This window comes from Podarcis gaigeae, assembly GCF_964106915.1.
Source record: "Podarcis gaigeae genome assembly, chromosome: 2".
NCBI lineage: Eukaryota > Metazoa > Chordata > Lepidosauria > Squamata > Lacertidae > Podarcis > Podarcis gaigeae.
In genome coordinates, this window is record NC_139679.1 from 122865349 (window position 1) to 122881516 (window position 16168).

Genomic DNA, 16168 nt, shown 5'->3' on the forward strand with positions numbered 1-16168 from the left:
ATGTGGCCAGCATGACTAAGCCGCTTCTGATGAACCAGAGCAGCGTATGGAAACGCCGTTTACCTTCCCGCCAGAGTGGTACCTATTTATCTACTTGCACTTGACGTGCTTTCAAGCTGCTAGGTTGGCAGGAGCAGGGACCGAGCAACGGGAGCTCACCCCGTCATGGGGATTTGAACCGCCGACCTTCTGATCGGCAAGCCCTAGGCTCTGTGGTTTAACCCACAGCGCCACCCACGTTCCATTTAATGATTTATATGGATGGATAAAAGAAGATTACTTGATTAACAGGGAAGATAGATAAAAGTCTAAGCAGAAATTGAACAAGCACAGTCGATGGAAATAGAACGCAGGGGAAAGTATTAGAAATAAAAAGTACAGTGGTGCCCCGCAAGACGAATGCCTCGCAAGACGAAAAACCCGCTAGACGAAAGGGTTTTCCGTTTTGGAGGCGCTTCGCAAAACGAATTTCCCTATGGGGTTGCTTCGCAAGACGAAAAAAATCTTGCATCCCCCCGTGGGTTTTTTTCGCTTTTTTCGCCCTTTTCTTAAGCCGCTAAGCCGCTTATCAGCTGTTCCGCTGATAAGCCGCTTAACAGCTGATCGCTGGAAGCCGCTTGACAGCTGCAGCGCTAATCCGCTAAGCTGTCAATGGGCTTGCTTCGCAAGACGAAAAAACCGCTAGACGAAGAGAATCGCGGAACGGATTATTTTCGTCTTGCGAGGCACCACTGTACAGTGGTATCTCGGGTTAAGTACTTAATTTGTTCCGGAGGTCCATACTTAACCTGAAACTGTTCTTAACCTGAAGCACCACTTTAGCTAATGGGGCCTCCCACTGCTGCCACGCCGCCGCCATGCGATTTCTGTTCTCATCCTGAAGCAAAGTTCTTAACCTGAAGCAATATTTCTGAGTCTGTAACCTGAAGCGTATGTAACCCGAGGTACCACTGTACTTCATTATGAGCAGCAAAGGGGGGCGGGGGCAGAAAAGAAGCACCTTGAAAGGGGGGGATAGTCAACTTTTAAATTTGTGTTAAATTTGAATTAATTTGTTAAAAATATGGAAAATACAAAATAATTGGCAAAAAAGGGGGGAACCCTGCAAATCAGGTCCCCCCTCTTTTAAAAACTTACCAGGCTTTTTCCGTTCCCCGAACGGTGGCTTCCCAGCTGCAAGCCAGATGGACGTCACTTCTTTATAGAAGGGAGGGGGGTGCCTCACCCGGACGTCTCCGTCGGCCGCCTTTAAGCCCTGATTGAAGAAGTCGATCTTCAGGCGCTTCCATTTGGCCCGCAGCTGGCAGGTGGACCGGACGTAGCCCTCAGCCAGCATATCGATCTGCAAGGCTCTCCAGTATCTTTCGTTGGTAGCCGAGCTGCTGCTCATGAACACCTTTATGCCAGGGCTATGTGCTATTATGCAGAGCATTTTCTGGGTCTCTTCTCTCGTCCACCTACGGCAACGGGCAGGAGTAAGAAACTATGGTTGTTATGCAATAGACAAACAAGATAAACCCCCTTGCAAAGACTAGCTAGTTTGTGGCACCTGCTCAGTTCACCTTTGTGCAGGTAGCGGAGACTGAATACCCTTTAGTATGGCTGAGTCATGAGGGCTGAAAAGAGTTCGTGTATGAATTCAACAGTGCTTAGTTTATTTTTGGTCACTCTTTTGTTATAGTTGTTAAGATTGTTTTACAGGTTATGAATGCTGTAGTGCTTTGTGAATCCCATGATATAAATTTTGCTGTAATTGTGCTGGTTTTTTAAGTTGTTTTGTTAATACAGTGGATACTTGGGTTGCAAACGTGATCTGTGCGGGAAGCAGCAGGTCTGCGAACGTGCGGCTTGCGATTCAGCACTTCCAGCACTTCCAGGCCGCAAATTTTTTACTGATGATTTGTTAACTATTCTATACGGTTTATGTGATGTTCTGTTCTGTTCTTGCTACATATTGTTTGCAATACATTGTTTCCCTGTATAGGGAAGTTTTTAATGTTTGGAGGAGAATCTCCACCCTCCATCGTTCAGCCCGAAGTTTGAGGCTGAGCTCTGAGGGCCTTCTGGCGGTTCCCTCACTGCGAAATGTGAGGTTACAGGGAACCAGGCAGAGGGCTTTCTTGGCGGTGGCGCCTGCCCTGTGGAATGCCCTCGCATCAGATGTCAAGGAAATAAACAACTATCTGACTTTGTAGGCAGCCCTGTTTAGGGAAGCTTTTAATGTTTGATGTTTTATCGTCTTTTCAATATTCTGTTAGGAGCTGCCCAGAGTTGCTGGGGAAACCCAGTCAGATGAGTGTTGTTGTTGTTGTTGACGGTGATGTCTTAGTGTGTCTTAATTTGTTGGAAGCCACCCAAAGTGACTGGGGCAACCCAGTTAGATGGGCGCGGTATAAATAATAAAATTATGATGATGGAATAGGACATCTCTATTTTCATTGGAGAAATGTTGGAGAGTAGGGTACATTGCTATGAGACAGTTCAGAAGGCCATGAATACATTAATTGTAGTACAGTGGTGCCTCGCAAGACGAAATTAATTTGTTCCGCAAGTTTTTCCGTCTTGCGAGTTTTTCGTCTTGTGAAGCACGGTTTCCCATAGGAATGCATTGAAAATCAATCAATGCGTTCCTAAGGAAACCGCCTTCAGTCCAGGTCCGGGGACAGTCTGTCCCCCGACCTCTTCTGAAGGCTGGGGGGGGGACAAGGGCTTTTCTTCCCACCCCCAGCATTTTAAAAACCCCCGGGACAGCGGAGGACTTCTCCGCTGTCCCGGGGTTTTTTAAAATGCTGGCGGGCGGCAGCGCTGCCGTCCGGGAAAGCGGAGAAAGCGCTGCGTTTCTCCGATCTCCCGGGAAGGCAGGCAGGGGGGAGCAAAGACTTTTGCCCCCCGCCGGCGTTCAGAAGAGGTCCTGGACCTCTTCTGAAGGCTGGTGGGGGTGAAAGTCTTTGCTCCCCCCCGCCGCCTGCCTTCAAAAGCCGTCCGGGAAAGCGGAGAAAGCGCTGCGTTTCTCCGCTCTCCCGGGAAGGCAGGCAGCGCTGCGTTTCTCCGCTCTCCCGGGAAGGCAGGCAGGGGGGAGCAAAGACTTTTGCCCCCCGCCGGCGTTCAGAAGAGGTCCTGGACCTCTTCTGAAGGCCGGTGGGGGGCGAAAGTCTTTGCCCCCCCCCTGCCGCCTGCCTTCAAAAGCCCTCCGGGACAGCGGAGAAACGCTGCGCTGCGTTTCTCCGCTCTCCCGGGAAGGCAGGCAGGGGGGAGCAAAGACTTTTGCCCCCCGCCAGCCTTCAGAAGAGGTCCAGGACCTCTTCTGAAGGCGGGCGGGGGGCAAAAGGCTTTGCTCCCCCCCGCCTGCCTTCAAAAGCCATCCGGGATAGCGGGAAGCGCTTCCCTGCTATCCCAGACCGCTTTTAAAATGCTGGCAGTGGGGAGCAAAGCCTTTCGGCCCCCGCCGGCCTTCCTGGACCTTTTCTGATGGCCGGAGGGGGGGGGGAAAGGCTTTGCTCCCCACCACCAGCATTTAAAAGAGGTCCCCGGAGATTTCCCTATGGGCTTTCTTCTTGCGAAGCAAGCCCATAGGGAAATTCGTCTTGCGAAGCGCCTCAAAAAACGGAAAACCCTTTCGTCTAGCCGGTTTTTCGTCTTGTGAGGCATTCGTCTTGCGGGGCACCACTGTAGTAGTAGTAGTAGTAGTAATAATAATAATAATAATAATGCATATAATATGGAAGATGTGCATGACCTTGTGCATATTTATCTGTATGATACATGCTTTTGTCTTTACTCCCAATACGATGTGTGTGTTTTAAGGGGTGGGGGGAGGTTATATTAAAAAACCCAACCACAGATTGACTTATACAGTGGTACCTCTGGTTGTGAACGGGATCCGTTCTGGATGCCCATTCGCAACATGAAAAGCCTGCAACCTGAAGCGTTATACCTGCGCAGGTGCGCGGCACGATTTGGCACATGCACGAAGCGCGATTTAGCTCTTCTGCGCATGAGCGAGCGGCGAAACCCGGAAGTAACCCTTTCCAGTACTTCCGGGTCACTGCAGGACGCAACCTGAAAAAACGTAACATGAAGCAAAAGTAACATGAGGTATGGCTGTATTATAAACTGCATAGAAACCACCGTGACCTTCAGCAGCTCCACCTGAGAGGAGATAAAGCTTGATCCACAAATCTACATAAAATAACCACTGGAAACAGGTCCCTTGAGCATCTCTAGAAGGAAAACCTCACCTGAGTCTGCTCCCGCACTCCAGACATGGTATCTCTCCTATTCGGCTTTTTGTGTAGCCGTTGAGCGTTGAATTACGAGCGAATCTTTTCCCACAGGCGGGGCACTCTTTTTTCCTCTGCCTCCTACGAGTTTTGGGGTGGACCGGAACTTCATAGCAGTCGCTATCCAAGAGAGCAGCGGGTTTCGTCTTCTTCTCCTTGTTTTTATTTCCTTCCTGCTCCTTCGCTGCCCCTTGAGGCCCAACGTCGGTCTCTGGGCCATTCTTGCTTTCCTCGGACGCCGGAGGAGCTTTGCTTTCGCTGTCCGTCTCCCAAACATCCCCAGCTGAAAGACCAAGAGAGAAACTGGACATGAGTGCGGACAATTCCATAAACAATAAAAATGGCTCTGACTGGACATGCTTTCCAAGTCTTGCTGGGGGTGCCAATCCTGCCACAAATTAGATCCTGCTGGTTGATTTGCAGTTCATAGAAAATTAATTGGGAAAACAGTTCAGCCAGGACAGTTGCTTGCTAGGAAAGCTGCGCCTGACAAGAAATGGAAGCCGAAGGAAGTGCTAATATTTGTAATGCCAACCAATGGGTCTTTCCCCTGGCCTTGATCCAGCCCCCAGCACAACTGATTGGCTCTTTTGTCTGTCCTTTATTCTCTCCCAGGCCAATAGGAGATGATGGGGACTGTGATATGACCACAAAGGCTGGGGGAATGTTCAACTCACATATTTATCTATTCCATGTATAGATCGCTTGCTATCTGAAAGATCTCAAATTGGTTTACACTAGATAATTAAGTGTGTAAATATGTGTGTGTGTGTGTGTGTGTGTGTGTGCTCTCTGATTTTATTTACAGTACAGTGGAACCTCGGTCATCGAACGCTTTGGAAGTCAAACTTTTTGGCTTTCAAACACCAACAATCTGGAAGTGAATGCTTCCGTTTTCGAACGCACCTCAGAAGTTGTCAAACGCCTCGGTTGTCAAACGTTTCGAAAGCTGAACAGTCTTCTGGATCGGATTACATTCGACAACCGAGATCCCACTGTATAAAAAATATACATAATATGAACCACAAGATGCTGGCTGTTCCCGCCTCTTGCAGACCCTGCTAAAAGCAACACACACACACACACACACACACACAAAAGGCTTTCAAATGGCGTATCTGTAAAACTCAAGGCTTTTAGATGGCTTGAAAAGGCAGGCTTTGCTCTGAAACCCCTCAGTTATCAGATGGATTTCCCCAGGCCTATATCTATCTGAGAGCGTCCCGCCATTTCTGGCCGATGCACAGACTCAAAAAGATCTACAGACCTACCTGTCAAGGTCTCCTGGCCACACAGGTCTTCTTTTTCTTCAAGCAAGGAGACGAGATCAGATTTGGGCACCAGAGGCCCTTCTTTGAGGGACAATGGAGAAATATTAAGTTCTTACTTATGGTAGTCGTGGCTGCAAAATTATTCAGAAACAATAAAAAGCAAATAAATAGTAAAAGGAAGGTGAGGTGGGAGTGTTGCTTGTTGGGTCGGCACCTTAGCTTGCGCCTTGCCGGGTATCTATTCCTCTTGCCTTGCTTTCGTTCTGCCCTGATTTAGGCATTAAACTCAGCTGGGAGTTCAAGCTCTCCGTCTGGCAATGCGAGGCAGGAACCCAGCAAGACAAGTCAGCTCTGTTCGCATCACACTTCTCCTTCCCCTTTGCAGAGAGAAGAGCAGACTTCCTGTTTGGACCAGCCCACCACCTCCAAAGTAGGAGAATGTTGAGGAAGGTAGGAGAGGATTTATTGATTAAATAAATCCCTAAGGAAGTCAGGCTATCCTCCACCAGGGCCAGGGCCTTTTCAGTGATGGCTCCGACCTGGTGGAATGCTCTGTCCCATGATAATGGGGCCCTTCAGGATTTAACCTCCTTCTGTCAGGCCTGTAAGACAGAGCTATTCCGCCTGGCCTTTAATTTGAATTCAGCCTGATCTTTGATTTCCCTTCTCTTCCCTCCCCCTCCCCTTTTATGAAGATTACCCATTCTGAGACCCTACAGCTAATTCTCCCCTGGCCTCCTCACTGGCCCAAGTAGGATCAATTCAGACAGCTATCCCTGGGGATTATTTAATGCTTATTTCCCCTAAATTGATTTTTGAATTTTGAATTTTATTCTTATTCATATTTTTATACTGTATTTTATGCTGCTTTTATAATTGTTTACAATTTGTTGTTAGCCGCCCTGAGCCTGGTTTTTGAACCAGGAAGGGCGGGGTATAAATAAATTTATTATTATTATTATTATTATTATTATTATTATTATTATTATTATCCGTCCTCACTCACACTAGTGAGCAAGCAGCAGCACACATTCCCTTGCAGATTGCTGGAAGCAACCTGATGGATTCATTAGAATCATTTAAGTTAAGCAATCCAGTCTGGATTGTTCCTGGTAAGTTTCCCCGTTTTATTTCCCTCTTAAAATAATAACAACATGGCAGTCTTGTATGAAAGTAAAAGTAAAGTTTACAGTCGTACCTTGGAAGTCAAACAGCCTAGTTCTCAAACATTTTGGCTCCCAAACGATCGAAACCCGGAAGTGACTGTGCCGCTTTTCTAACGTTCTTTAGGAAGCCAGATGTCCGACAGGGCTTCCGCAGCTTCCAATTGGCTGCAGGAGCTTCCTGCAGCCAATCAGAAGCCGTGCTTTGGTTTCTGAACGTTTCGGAAGTCGAAGGACTTCCGGAATGGATTCCGTTCGACTTCCAAGGTATGACCGTACTTACATTCAGTTCACAGTAGTATTCGGAAGACAGGCTTTGTCTTGTGGTTACAGTTACATTCGTAGAGAAAAGAAGTCCTCAGACTTTCTACCGCGTGGCTTCCGTCCTTTGTCAGGATGAGCCGTGTGCGGCTGGCTAAGAGCCAGCAGAGAGGAAGATGGCAGAAGAGCCAAAAAGCCAAAGATGGCTGCGTGGCTGGCCCTTTTATAGGGTCTGGTAGGGTCACGCCCATCTACCTGGTCACACACAGGGGGAGGAGGCTCCAGAGCAGGTATGACAGGAAGTCCTCCCTGTCTGGAGCAACATTCCCCTGTGTGTCCACTCTAGGCAACAGGAAATGTTGTGTTTGACTGCTTCAGCGATGATACATCCCACACAAAGGAGACCCAGGTAGCATCGTCTGGTTTCTCAACTGACTCCCCATCACAACTTTAAAAAGCCATTGACTTATTGGCCAGGCCAGAAGGAATCACGTCAGGAATGAAGCTGGACCAGGCTATAGATTTGTCTAGTCAAGCATCCTGTTCTCACTGGGGCCAACGAGATGCTTCGTCAGGAAGCCCACAAGCAAGACCCGAGGCCTAAGCTTAGTCAGAATGGACCACTGACTGCATCCTTACTCCCTGGAAACATCCTAACTAGTAAGCTATAAGAATCCCAGGAGGACTATCCAAAAAGGGGAAATGGGGTCCTTACCCAGAGAGGACACATTCTGGTAATTCTCCAGCATGACTTCCTTGTACAGAGCCCTTTGGCCGGGATTCAGCAGAGCCCACTCCTCGTCCGTGAAAATCACAGCCACCTCCTCAAAGGACACCAGACCCTAAAAGAAGAAGAAAGAATTACTGCAATATATACCATTATCCCAGGTTGCTTTTTCTATGTTTTTAACATCTGGGGTGTAATGGTTCTAGGGGTTGCTCGTGCGTAAATCGTCGCCACACCTGGCTGGGCTACCTGGGCGAACCCTTTCTGTCTGGACAGCCACTCACCCGTGGCTGTCTCAGTCGCTGGCAGGATCCGTCAGTGGGCGTTTCTTCAACTTCTTCCAGCAAAGAAGTTCTTTGACACCAAGTCTCCGCCTACTCTCCCTGCGCGGAAGGCTTCCGCGCAGGGAGGGTGTGGGCAGCGGAGGACCCATGCTCTCCCCGCTGGTCTCCGGCGAAGAGTCCGATTCCCCCTTCTGCCCCCCATCTCCACTGGTGCTACGCTGATTTCCTTCCCCAGCAGATGGGCTGCTTCTCTCCCTACTGGGACCCTCTCCGGCATCCCTCTGGAGCCTTCCCTCCGCCTCTGGCTCCAATGGCAGTTCCCTGACACGGTGTTTTATGGCATTTCTATATAGCGCTGGAAGTTGCCCAGAGTGGCTGGGGCAACCTGGTCAGATGGGCGGAACAACAACAACAACAACAACAACAACTCACCAAAGCAATAGCAGAAAAGCAAAAGAACAAAACAAAACAAAAGAACAGCTTGCTGGATAATAATAATAATGATAATAATAATAACATTTATTTAAATCCTGCCCTCCCCAGCCAAGACCGGGCTCAGGGCGGCTAACACCAAACATAAAAACAATTGATAAGCTTAAAAAAACAAGATTACAATACAACATTAAAACATTAAAACACAGCCTCATTTCAGTGGAAACTCATTCAAAAACTTTTTTGGGGATAAAAACCTCAAGTCTTCACCAAGGCCAGCTATCTGGACTGGTCCTATGTGGGCGAGAAAAAAGCCAGGGAAATCCCCAAATAGGAGTTCCATCACAGAAGGAGAAAGGAAAAAAGAAAGAGGGAAGGGAATTAAGTTGATTCCAAGCCAAAGGCCAGGCGGAACAACTCTGTCTTACAGGCCCTGTGGAAAGAAATCAGATCCTGCAGGGCCCTGGTCTCATGAGACAGCGTTCCACTAGGCCGGGGCCAGTGTTGAAAAGGCCCTGGCTCTGGTTGAGGCTAATCTTACTTCCTTAGGGCCCGGGACCTCTAGGGTGTTGCTATTTATGGACCTTAAGGTCCTCCGTGGGGCATATCAGGAGAGGCGGTCCCGTAGGTACAAGGGTCCTAATAATAATTTATTTATATGCCACCCATTTGAATGAGTCGTCCCAGTCAGATAAGGTCACTGGTCCACCTGGTCCAGCATCCTATTCTCACAGTGGCCGACCAAATGCCTGTGGGAAACCAGCAAGGAGGACCAGACATGGCAGCTCTCTCCCTTTCTTCGGTTTCCAGCAACTGGTATTCAGAAGCATTGAGGCCTCTGTTGCTCCATGAATCTGTCTAATCCTCTTTTAAAGTTTGGCAGCCATCACTGCCTCCTGTGGGACTGTCTGCATGCTGTCAGCAGCTCCCGGCTGATTGCCCAGGGAAGTATAAAGACTAATAATAAATAATAATTGTTGTTATTTAGTCGTTTAGTCGTGTCCGACTCTTCAAATTACTTGCCTTGCCCCGGGTGCTGACAACCCACTGCCCCTCATGGAAGAGAAGAGGTGAATTTCACTGATTCCCTATTTACCCCACATCACCGTGCATCCATAAGCCCAGTGTTAGAAACTCAGATATGTAAGCTGTTCGCCAAATGGAGCCTTAAACCTTGGTTATGGAAAGTCTAGTCCCACGTTGTTGGGTTTTTGAAGGTTTTTTTCTAGAGCAATTTTACTCTTGCGACGCATGGTGTGCCATTTTGACTCTCGGCGCCACCCAGGTGACTTGCGGCGCAACGCATGGGGCTGCAGTTTTACTCTCGAGTCTCACATCTCGGCACACATCTCAAACTGACCATGCCAGGTCGCAAAACCCTGAAATTTTGAGCGCTGTAGGAAGTCCCATTGCCTTGAAACAGGCAGGACTCAACTGGGGGAGGCTCCTCCCACTGAAGGAGCGAAGGAACCTATTGTTGGGATACTGCCAGGGAGATATGGCCCATCATGGCCCCCACGTCGTCTCTGGACATCCATCGATCTCCCGTTGATACAGAATCAGCAATTAGCGACATGAGCTCCAGAAAATAGCTTGCCACATTCCAGAACTGATGCACGCACTATCAGCAGAATTCGCACAGCGAAAGTTGCACGCAGGAGAGTATCATTTAGAAGTTTATTCAGCGTTGGACAGAACAAAGAAAAAACATGACTGCCTGCTTCGGTATGCTCAGGCACAGAGAGTGAAACAAAAGCAATAGAAAACATAAACATCCTGTGAACAGGAAATACACAGACTCTGTGACTCACAAAGCCTGCTCCCTTTTAAGGTGGAACGGAAATATCCTAACACCTATTTGCATAGCCCCGCCTCTGAGGCAAGTGGGAGGAGCAACCCTCTCCGGACGATCACCTCCACTCAGCGTGGATCCTTCCCCTACCTGCGCTGGGTGCAAAGCAGCTCTTTCCACTTCGCCACAAGGAGGAAAGGATCCGGAACGCGCCAGTGACGTTTGTCCCCTGCCTGTCAGGGTGACAAGAAGAAAAGCACACCAGCGGAGATATTTTCAGCGTCGCTTGCTGGAGAAGCCCTATTTGCTGCAGGACACAATTTAAGGCGCAACTGCCCTGAGGAGAGGCTGCGGAATTTGGTTTGATTTGTATATTTGCTGAGATAAATATTTATACAGCTGTACCTCGGGTTACAGACGCGTCAGGTTACAGACTCCGCTAACCCAGAAACAGTACCTCAGGTTAAGAACTTTGCTTCAGGATGAGAACAGAAATAGCACAGCGGCAGCAGGAGGCCCCATTAGGTAAAGTGGTACCTCGGGTTAAGAACAGTTTCAGGTTAAGAACGGACCTCCAGAACGAATTAAGTTCTTAACCCAAGGTACCACTGTATGACGCTATTCATTTCAGAAATATCGGACTGGTTTACAACATTTATACATAAATGAAAAATAGACATCCTGTTTTCACGGTGGCCCACCAGACACCTGTGGGAGATCGGAAAGCCGGGTTCTGCCCCTACTCTCTCCATGCCATGTTCCATCTTATAATCTTAAAAGGTAAAGGGACCCCTGACCAGTCGTGGCTGACTCTGGGGTTGCGGCGCTCATCTTGCTTTATTGGCTGAGGGAGCCGGCGTACAGCTTCCGGGTCATGTGGCTAGCATGACTAAGCTGCTTCTGGTGAACCAGAGCAGTGCACAGAAACGCCGTTTACCTTCCTGCCGGAGCGGTACCTATTTATCTACTTGCACTTTGACGTGCTTTTGAACTGCTAGGTTGGCAGGAGCAGGGACCGAGCAACGGGAGCTCATCCCATTGCGGGGATTCGAACCGCCAACCTTCTGATCAGCAAGACCTAGGCTCTGTGGTTTAACCCACAGCGCCACCCACTTCCCTTATTTTATAATCTTAGAATAGCAGAATTGTAGAATTGGAAGGGACCCTGAGGGGGTCATCTAGCCCAAACCTGTCTGGAGTGAGTGCAGGAGTCAGGCCCTGTGACCAGTAGGACTTTGCAGGACTGGGGCCTTCCTAAGTTTGTTCTGAAGAGGCAAGATGTGGCCGCACAGGTGAGGCCGATTGGTAGCAAGAGCATTTCCCTTCAGCTCTTTGCCACAGCAACACGCTTTCTGCCTTGGGCTTCTTGCTTCCTGATCTTTGAACCTCGACTTCTTGACTCCCTGCTTCTTGACCCTCGGACTCTTGGCTTCCTGACTCCTGGGCCCCCGTTCCTGCTCCCACCCCACCATCTTGCCCCCGGTCCTGACGTCCCCAGCCGGGACTTCGATTGCCCATGAACCGGACCTTGACAAACCCGCTGCAATGCAGGAATCTCTACTGAACCATCCATGACAGATGGCCACCCAACCACCGCTTAAAAATCTCCAATGAAGGAGAGACCACAACTTCCGGAGGGAGACCATTCCACTAATGAACAGCTCTTACTGTCAGAAAGATCTTCCTGATGTTTAGTCGGAACCTCCTTTCTGGTAACTTGAAGCCATGGGTTCGAATCCTGCCTCCAGAGCAGGAGAAAACAAGCTTGCTCCATCTTCCACGTGACAGCCTTTGTGATAGTTGAATAAAGCTATTACCTCTCACTTGCCTTTTCTCTGAGCTAAAAGGTCCCAAATGCTGCAACTTTTCTGGCTGCCCTTTTCTCAATAATATGAACTCTGCAGTGTCCTTTTGAGGTCCTGCTCCAAGGGCCTTCTGGCGGTTCCCTCCTTGCGAGAAGTGAGGTTATGGGTAACCAGACAGAGGGCCTTCTTGGTAGTGGCGCCCATCCTGTAGAACACCCTCCCATCAGATGTCAAGGAAGTAAACAACTATCTGACTTTTAGAAGACACCTGAAGGCAGCCCTTTTAGGGAAGTTTTTAATGTTTGATGTTTTATTATTATTAATAATAATATTCCTCAGAGTGGCTGGGGAAACCTAGTCAGATGGGTAAGGTATAAACAATAAACAATTGTTGTTGTTGTTATTGTTGTTGTTTTGCCCCACTTCAGTGCTGCTAACTTGACTTCAACCCCCCCACCCCTGAGGCGCACTCCATTGTTTTCTGAGACAATCGGATGCCAGCAATGGTTCTCGCATATCCATTTTCTTCAGCGTTTCAACTGAAGGGCTAACTTTTATTAAGAAGAACCGCTAACAACTTGGGCTCTACATAAAAGCACAGCCACATGCTCCTTTTGTCATATAACATTTTATCCGAGTTGCCTCTGATCTTTCACATATAAAACACACACACAAACCCCAAGCAGGACATTATACTGGAAGGACATATAAATATATATATATTATTATTATTTTGAGGGGAGGAGGCCAGAACTGCACAATGTACAGTGGTACCTTGGGTTACAGACGCTTCAGGTTACAGACTCCACTAACCCAGAAATATTACCTTGGGTTAAGAACCTTGCTTCAGGATAAGAACAGAAATTGTGCTCCGACGGCGCGGAGCAGCAGGAGGCCCCATTAGCTAAAGTGGTGATTCAGGTTAAGAACAGACCTCCGGAACGAATTAAGTACTTAACCTGAGGTACCACTGTATTCCATATCTGGCCACACCATAGATCTATCTAAAGGCAGTGTGATTTTCAGTTCCTTGCCTAATGAACCCCCAGAATGAGCTTGGCCTCTCAAGGGAACCAGACGCGAACAGAGTCCCAGAGCACGTCAAAAGGCCCTACCTGCAGATCCGTCCCGGACAAATTGCTCCTCTACTTCTTTCAACCAGGAGATGAGGTTTGGCCGTGGAATCTGAGGTCCTTCTTTAAAAGAAAAAGGAAAAAAAAACCATGCTGTTTTTGTGGATTCTCTGGGATGCCCAACACCTACCTTCCGAGACATAAGAGCATGAGAATAGGCTGCTGGATCAGTCCCATCTAGTCCATCACCCCTGTTGAAGCAGCTCCTGTACATTGGAACTCCCTGCCCCTTGATTACTAGGCAGGAATCATTACAGTCTTCTTCCAGACACCTGCTGAAAACTTTTCCTTTGGCAGACCCAGACAGATGATTCGGATGCATCTGTTCCTAAATTTGTATTAGATGTTTCACTGTGTTGTATTTAGATGTTTTAATATGTTTTCAATAGCTTTCAGAAGTTTTAAATAGCTTTCAGGTGTTTAAAATATGCTTTTATTTCGTGTGTGTGTGTGTGTGTGTGTGTGTGTGTGTGTGTATAAGTGTAATTACAGAACTGTTTGCTGTCCTGGGCTCCTTTTGGGAAGCAGGGTGGAATATAAATTTAAAGAAATGATGGGAGTTGTAGTCCAAAACATCCAACATGGAGGAAGGCTGTTTTGATCTATCATAGAATCATAGAGTTGGAAGAGACCACAAGGGCCATCGAGTCCAACCCCCTGCCAAGCAGGAAACACCATCAGAGCACTCCTGACATATGGTTGTCAAGCCTCTGCTTAAAGACCTCCAAAGAAGGAGACTCCACCACACTCCTTGGCAGCAAATTCCACTGTCAAACAGCTCTTACTGTCAGGAAGTTCCTCCTAATGTTTAGGTGGAATCTTCTTTCTGGTAGTTTGGAACCATTGCTCCGTGTCCGCTTCTCTGGAGCAGCAGAAAACAACCTTTCTCCCTCCTCTATGTGACATCCTTTGATATATTTGAACATGGCTATCATATCACCCCTTAACCTCCTCTTCTCCAGGCTAAACATGCCCAGCTCCCTATTGGAAGAGGGGGAAACGGGATTCTTACCTAGAGACTCCACATCCCAATCATTCTTCAGCATGACTCCCCTGTACAGAGAGTTGTTTGGACTGGACTCGACAGAACCCACTCTGCTTCTTCCTTTTCCTCCTCTTTGGTGAATTGAACAGCCACCTCCTTTAAGGAAACAGGAAGCTGAAAGGAAAAAGCACACAGTTCTCACCAGACACAGAACAGACAGGCAGACGTGTTCGTATCACAGAACTGCAGAGCTGGAAGAGACACACGATGGGTTACCCACTCCAACCCCTGTTTTGCAGGAATCACGGCAAAACAATTTAGCAGCTTACGAAAAGAATAAAACAACTGTTTTTAAAGGCAACTATCTAAAACGTTCAGGAAGTAACGATTAAAACCAACGATAAGCTGGAAGCAGGTTGAAAAACAGACATTTTTTGCAGGCTCTGAAAAGGCTCGCCTAAACGGAAATATTTTCAGCAGCTGCCCAAAAAAGTACAGTGAAGGCTCTAGCCTGGTGTCAAGTGGCAGAGAGTTCCGAAGTTCGGGTGCTGCTAAAAACATTCTTTCATTTCAGGGATGCCAGGAACAGTATTAGTCACCTGCAGATCTTTGCATTCTGAAAAAGTACTCCCTGGCGTTGCATCTAAACCTTACATTTGTTTAATATTAAAGCCATGTTTTCATACAGCCATTCCACCATATTCCTTTGCTAGTTTATGTAAAGAAAAAAATTAACTAATAAAGAAGCAGTAGTATAATCTGGCTTGCATTCATCTAACTTTTGCACCCCCTGAATGGATTAATCATGACCAACTTCAACCCCTTAATTTCAGTGGGTCTACGCCGAGTAAACATTAGTTGAATCTGAACAAAAAGTTTACACCTGGTGTTGGAAAGGCACATTATTGAAGGGTGGGCCTATATATTTTTAAAGGAAACTACTATTTTTGAGGCTCGCTGAACTCCCGCAAAAGCAAAACATTGACCTTTTCCTGTTAGGCAAAGATCATAAGATGACCTGGATGGTCGCCAGATTCTGTGTACAGACCATCCTCCGACCCAAACTAGTTAGTTAAGAAAAACCCCAAACTCGGTTCCCTGAGTCATCTCTCTGCCCTAGCTTATCTTAAAGTTTTAAGCTTCTATACGCTTATCACATTTTTAGATTTTAGATTTATTGTTGTACATTGTTTTAAATGTTTGTTTTCCTTCTGGGATTGTACCCACAAGTGTGTTTTATAAGCTGGCCTCCGACCGTAATAAATTATCTATCTATCTATCTACTATTCATTTACAGAGTTCTAATCTGCAGTTTCGTAAAAATATATCAAGATGGTAGGTAGAAGAACATAGCAAGAGTTTGCAGGATGATGTCAATGGCCCATTTAGTCCAACATCCTGTTGTCACAGTGGATGCCTGTGGGAGAAACATGGACAGGATCCAACCACGGATAGGATCCGCTCCTGTGGCTTCAGACAACTGGTACCCAGAAGAATCGTTGCCTCTGGCCATAAAGGAAGATAACAGCAATCCTGGCCACTAGCCATTGACTGCCCTCTCGTCCTCTGAATTTTTCTCATCTTTTTTAAAGCCGAGAAGGACTTTTGTGTTTTTTCTCTCTCCCTCCCGAATCTTCCAACATTCCACACGTTCTTGCATTAGGAGAGACAGAGGAAAAGCCTTCCTCTGCCCCGCTTTCTCAATGCCCTGTGGGCCGCCTCTTATTTGCCTTTTCCCCAATTACGCCGCAACCTTTCTGCGCAGGGTTCTGCTCACCAGAGGACCGTAGTCTTTCATCCCTGCGAGTCGTGTGTCTGGTGAACTGCAGAGCCTAGCAAAAGCCAAGGGGGGGGGGGACATGCCAAACAGCCCCTGCGATTGCCAACAGCTGGAACAGGCAGGCCTGGAGATGGCCCCCTGCCTGCAAAGCCTGGAGAGGCGCTGCCAGCCAGTGTGGGCAGCACTGGACTAGAATTGCCTGATTCAATATAAGGCGGAGCAGTTGCATGAAGTCCCGCTGTCAATCCCAGGCAT

General features: G+C 47.7%; 1 protein-coding gene across 1 annotated transcript in view; it reads right to left on the minus strand.

Annotated features, from left to right (window-relative positions):
* Positions 1 to 15959, minus strand: part of LOC310837242 (uncharacterized protein) — a 39972-nt gene extending 24013 nt beyond the window's left edge. The window contains exons 1-8 of the mRNA XM_083723457.1: positions 15911 to 15959; positions 14161 to 14307; positions 13131 to 13211; positions 10361 to 10443; positions 7691 to 7817; positions 5552 to 5632; positions 4239 to 4563; positions 1138 to 1457 (exon numbers count right to left, since the gene is read on the minus strand). Coding sequence (XP_083579583.1) covers positions 1138 to 1457; positions 4239 to 4563; positions 5552 to 5632; positions 7691 to 7817; positions 10361 to 10443; positions 13131 to 13211; positions 14161 to 14194 — 1051 coding nt within the window. The 5' untranslated portion in view covers positions 14195 to 14307; positions 15911 to 15959. The remainder of the gene's footprint in view (positions 1 to 1137; positions 1458 to 4238; positions 4564 to 5551; positions 5633 to 7690; positions 7818 to 10360; positions 10444 to 13130; positions 13212 to 14160; positions 14308 to 15910) is intronic.
* Between the last annotated feature and the right edge of the window lie 209 nt (positions 15960 to 16168).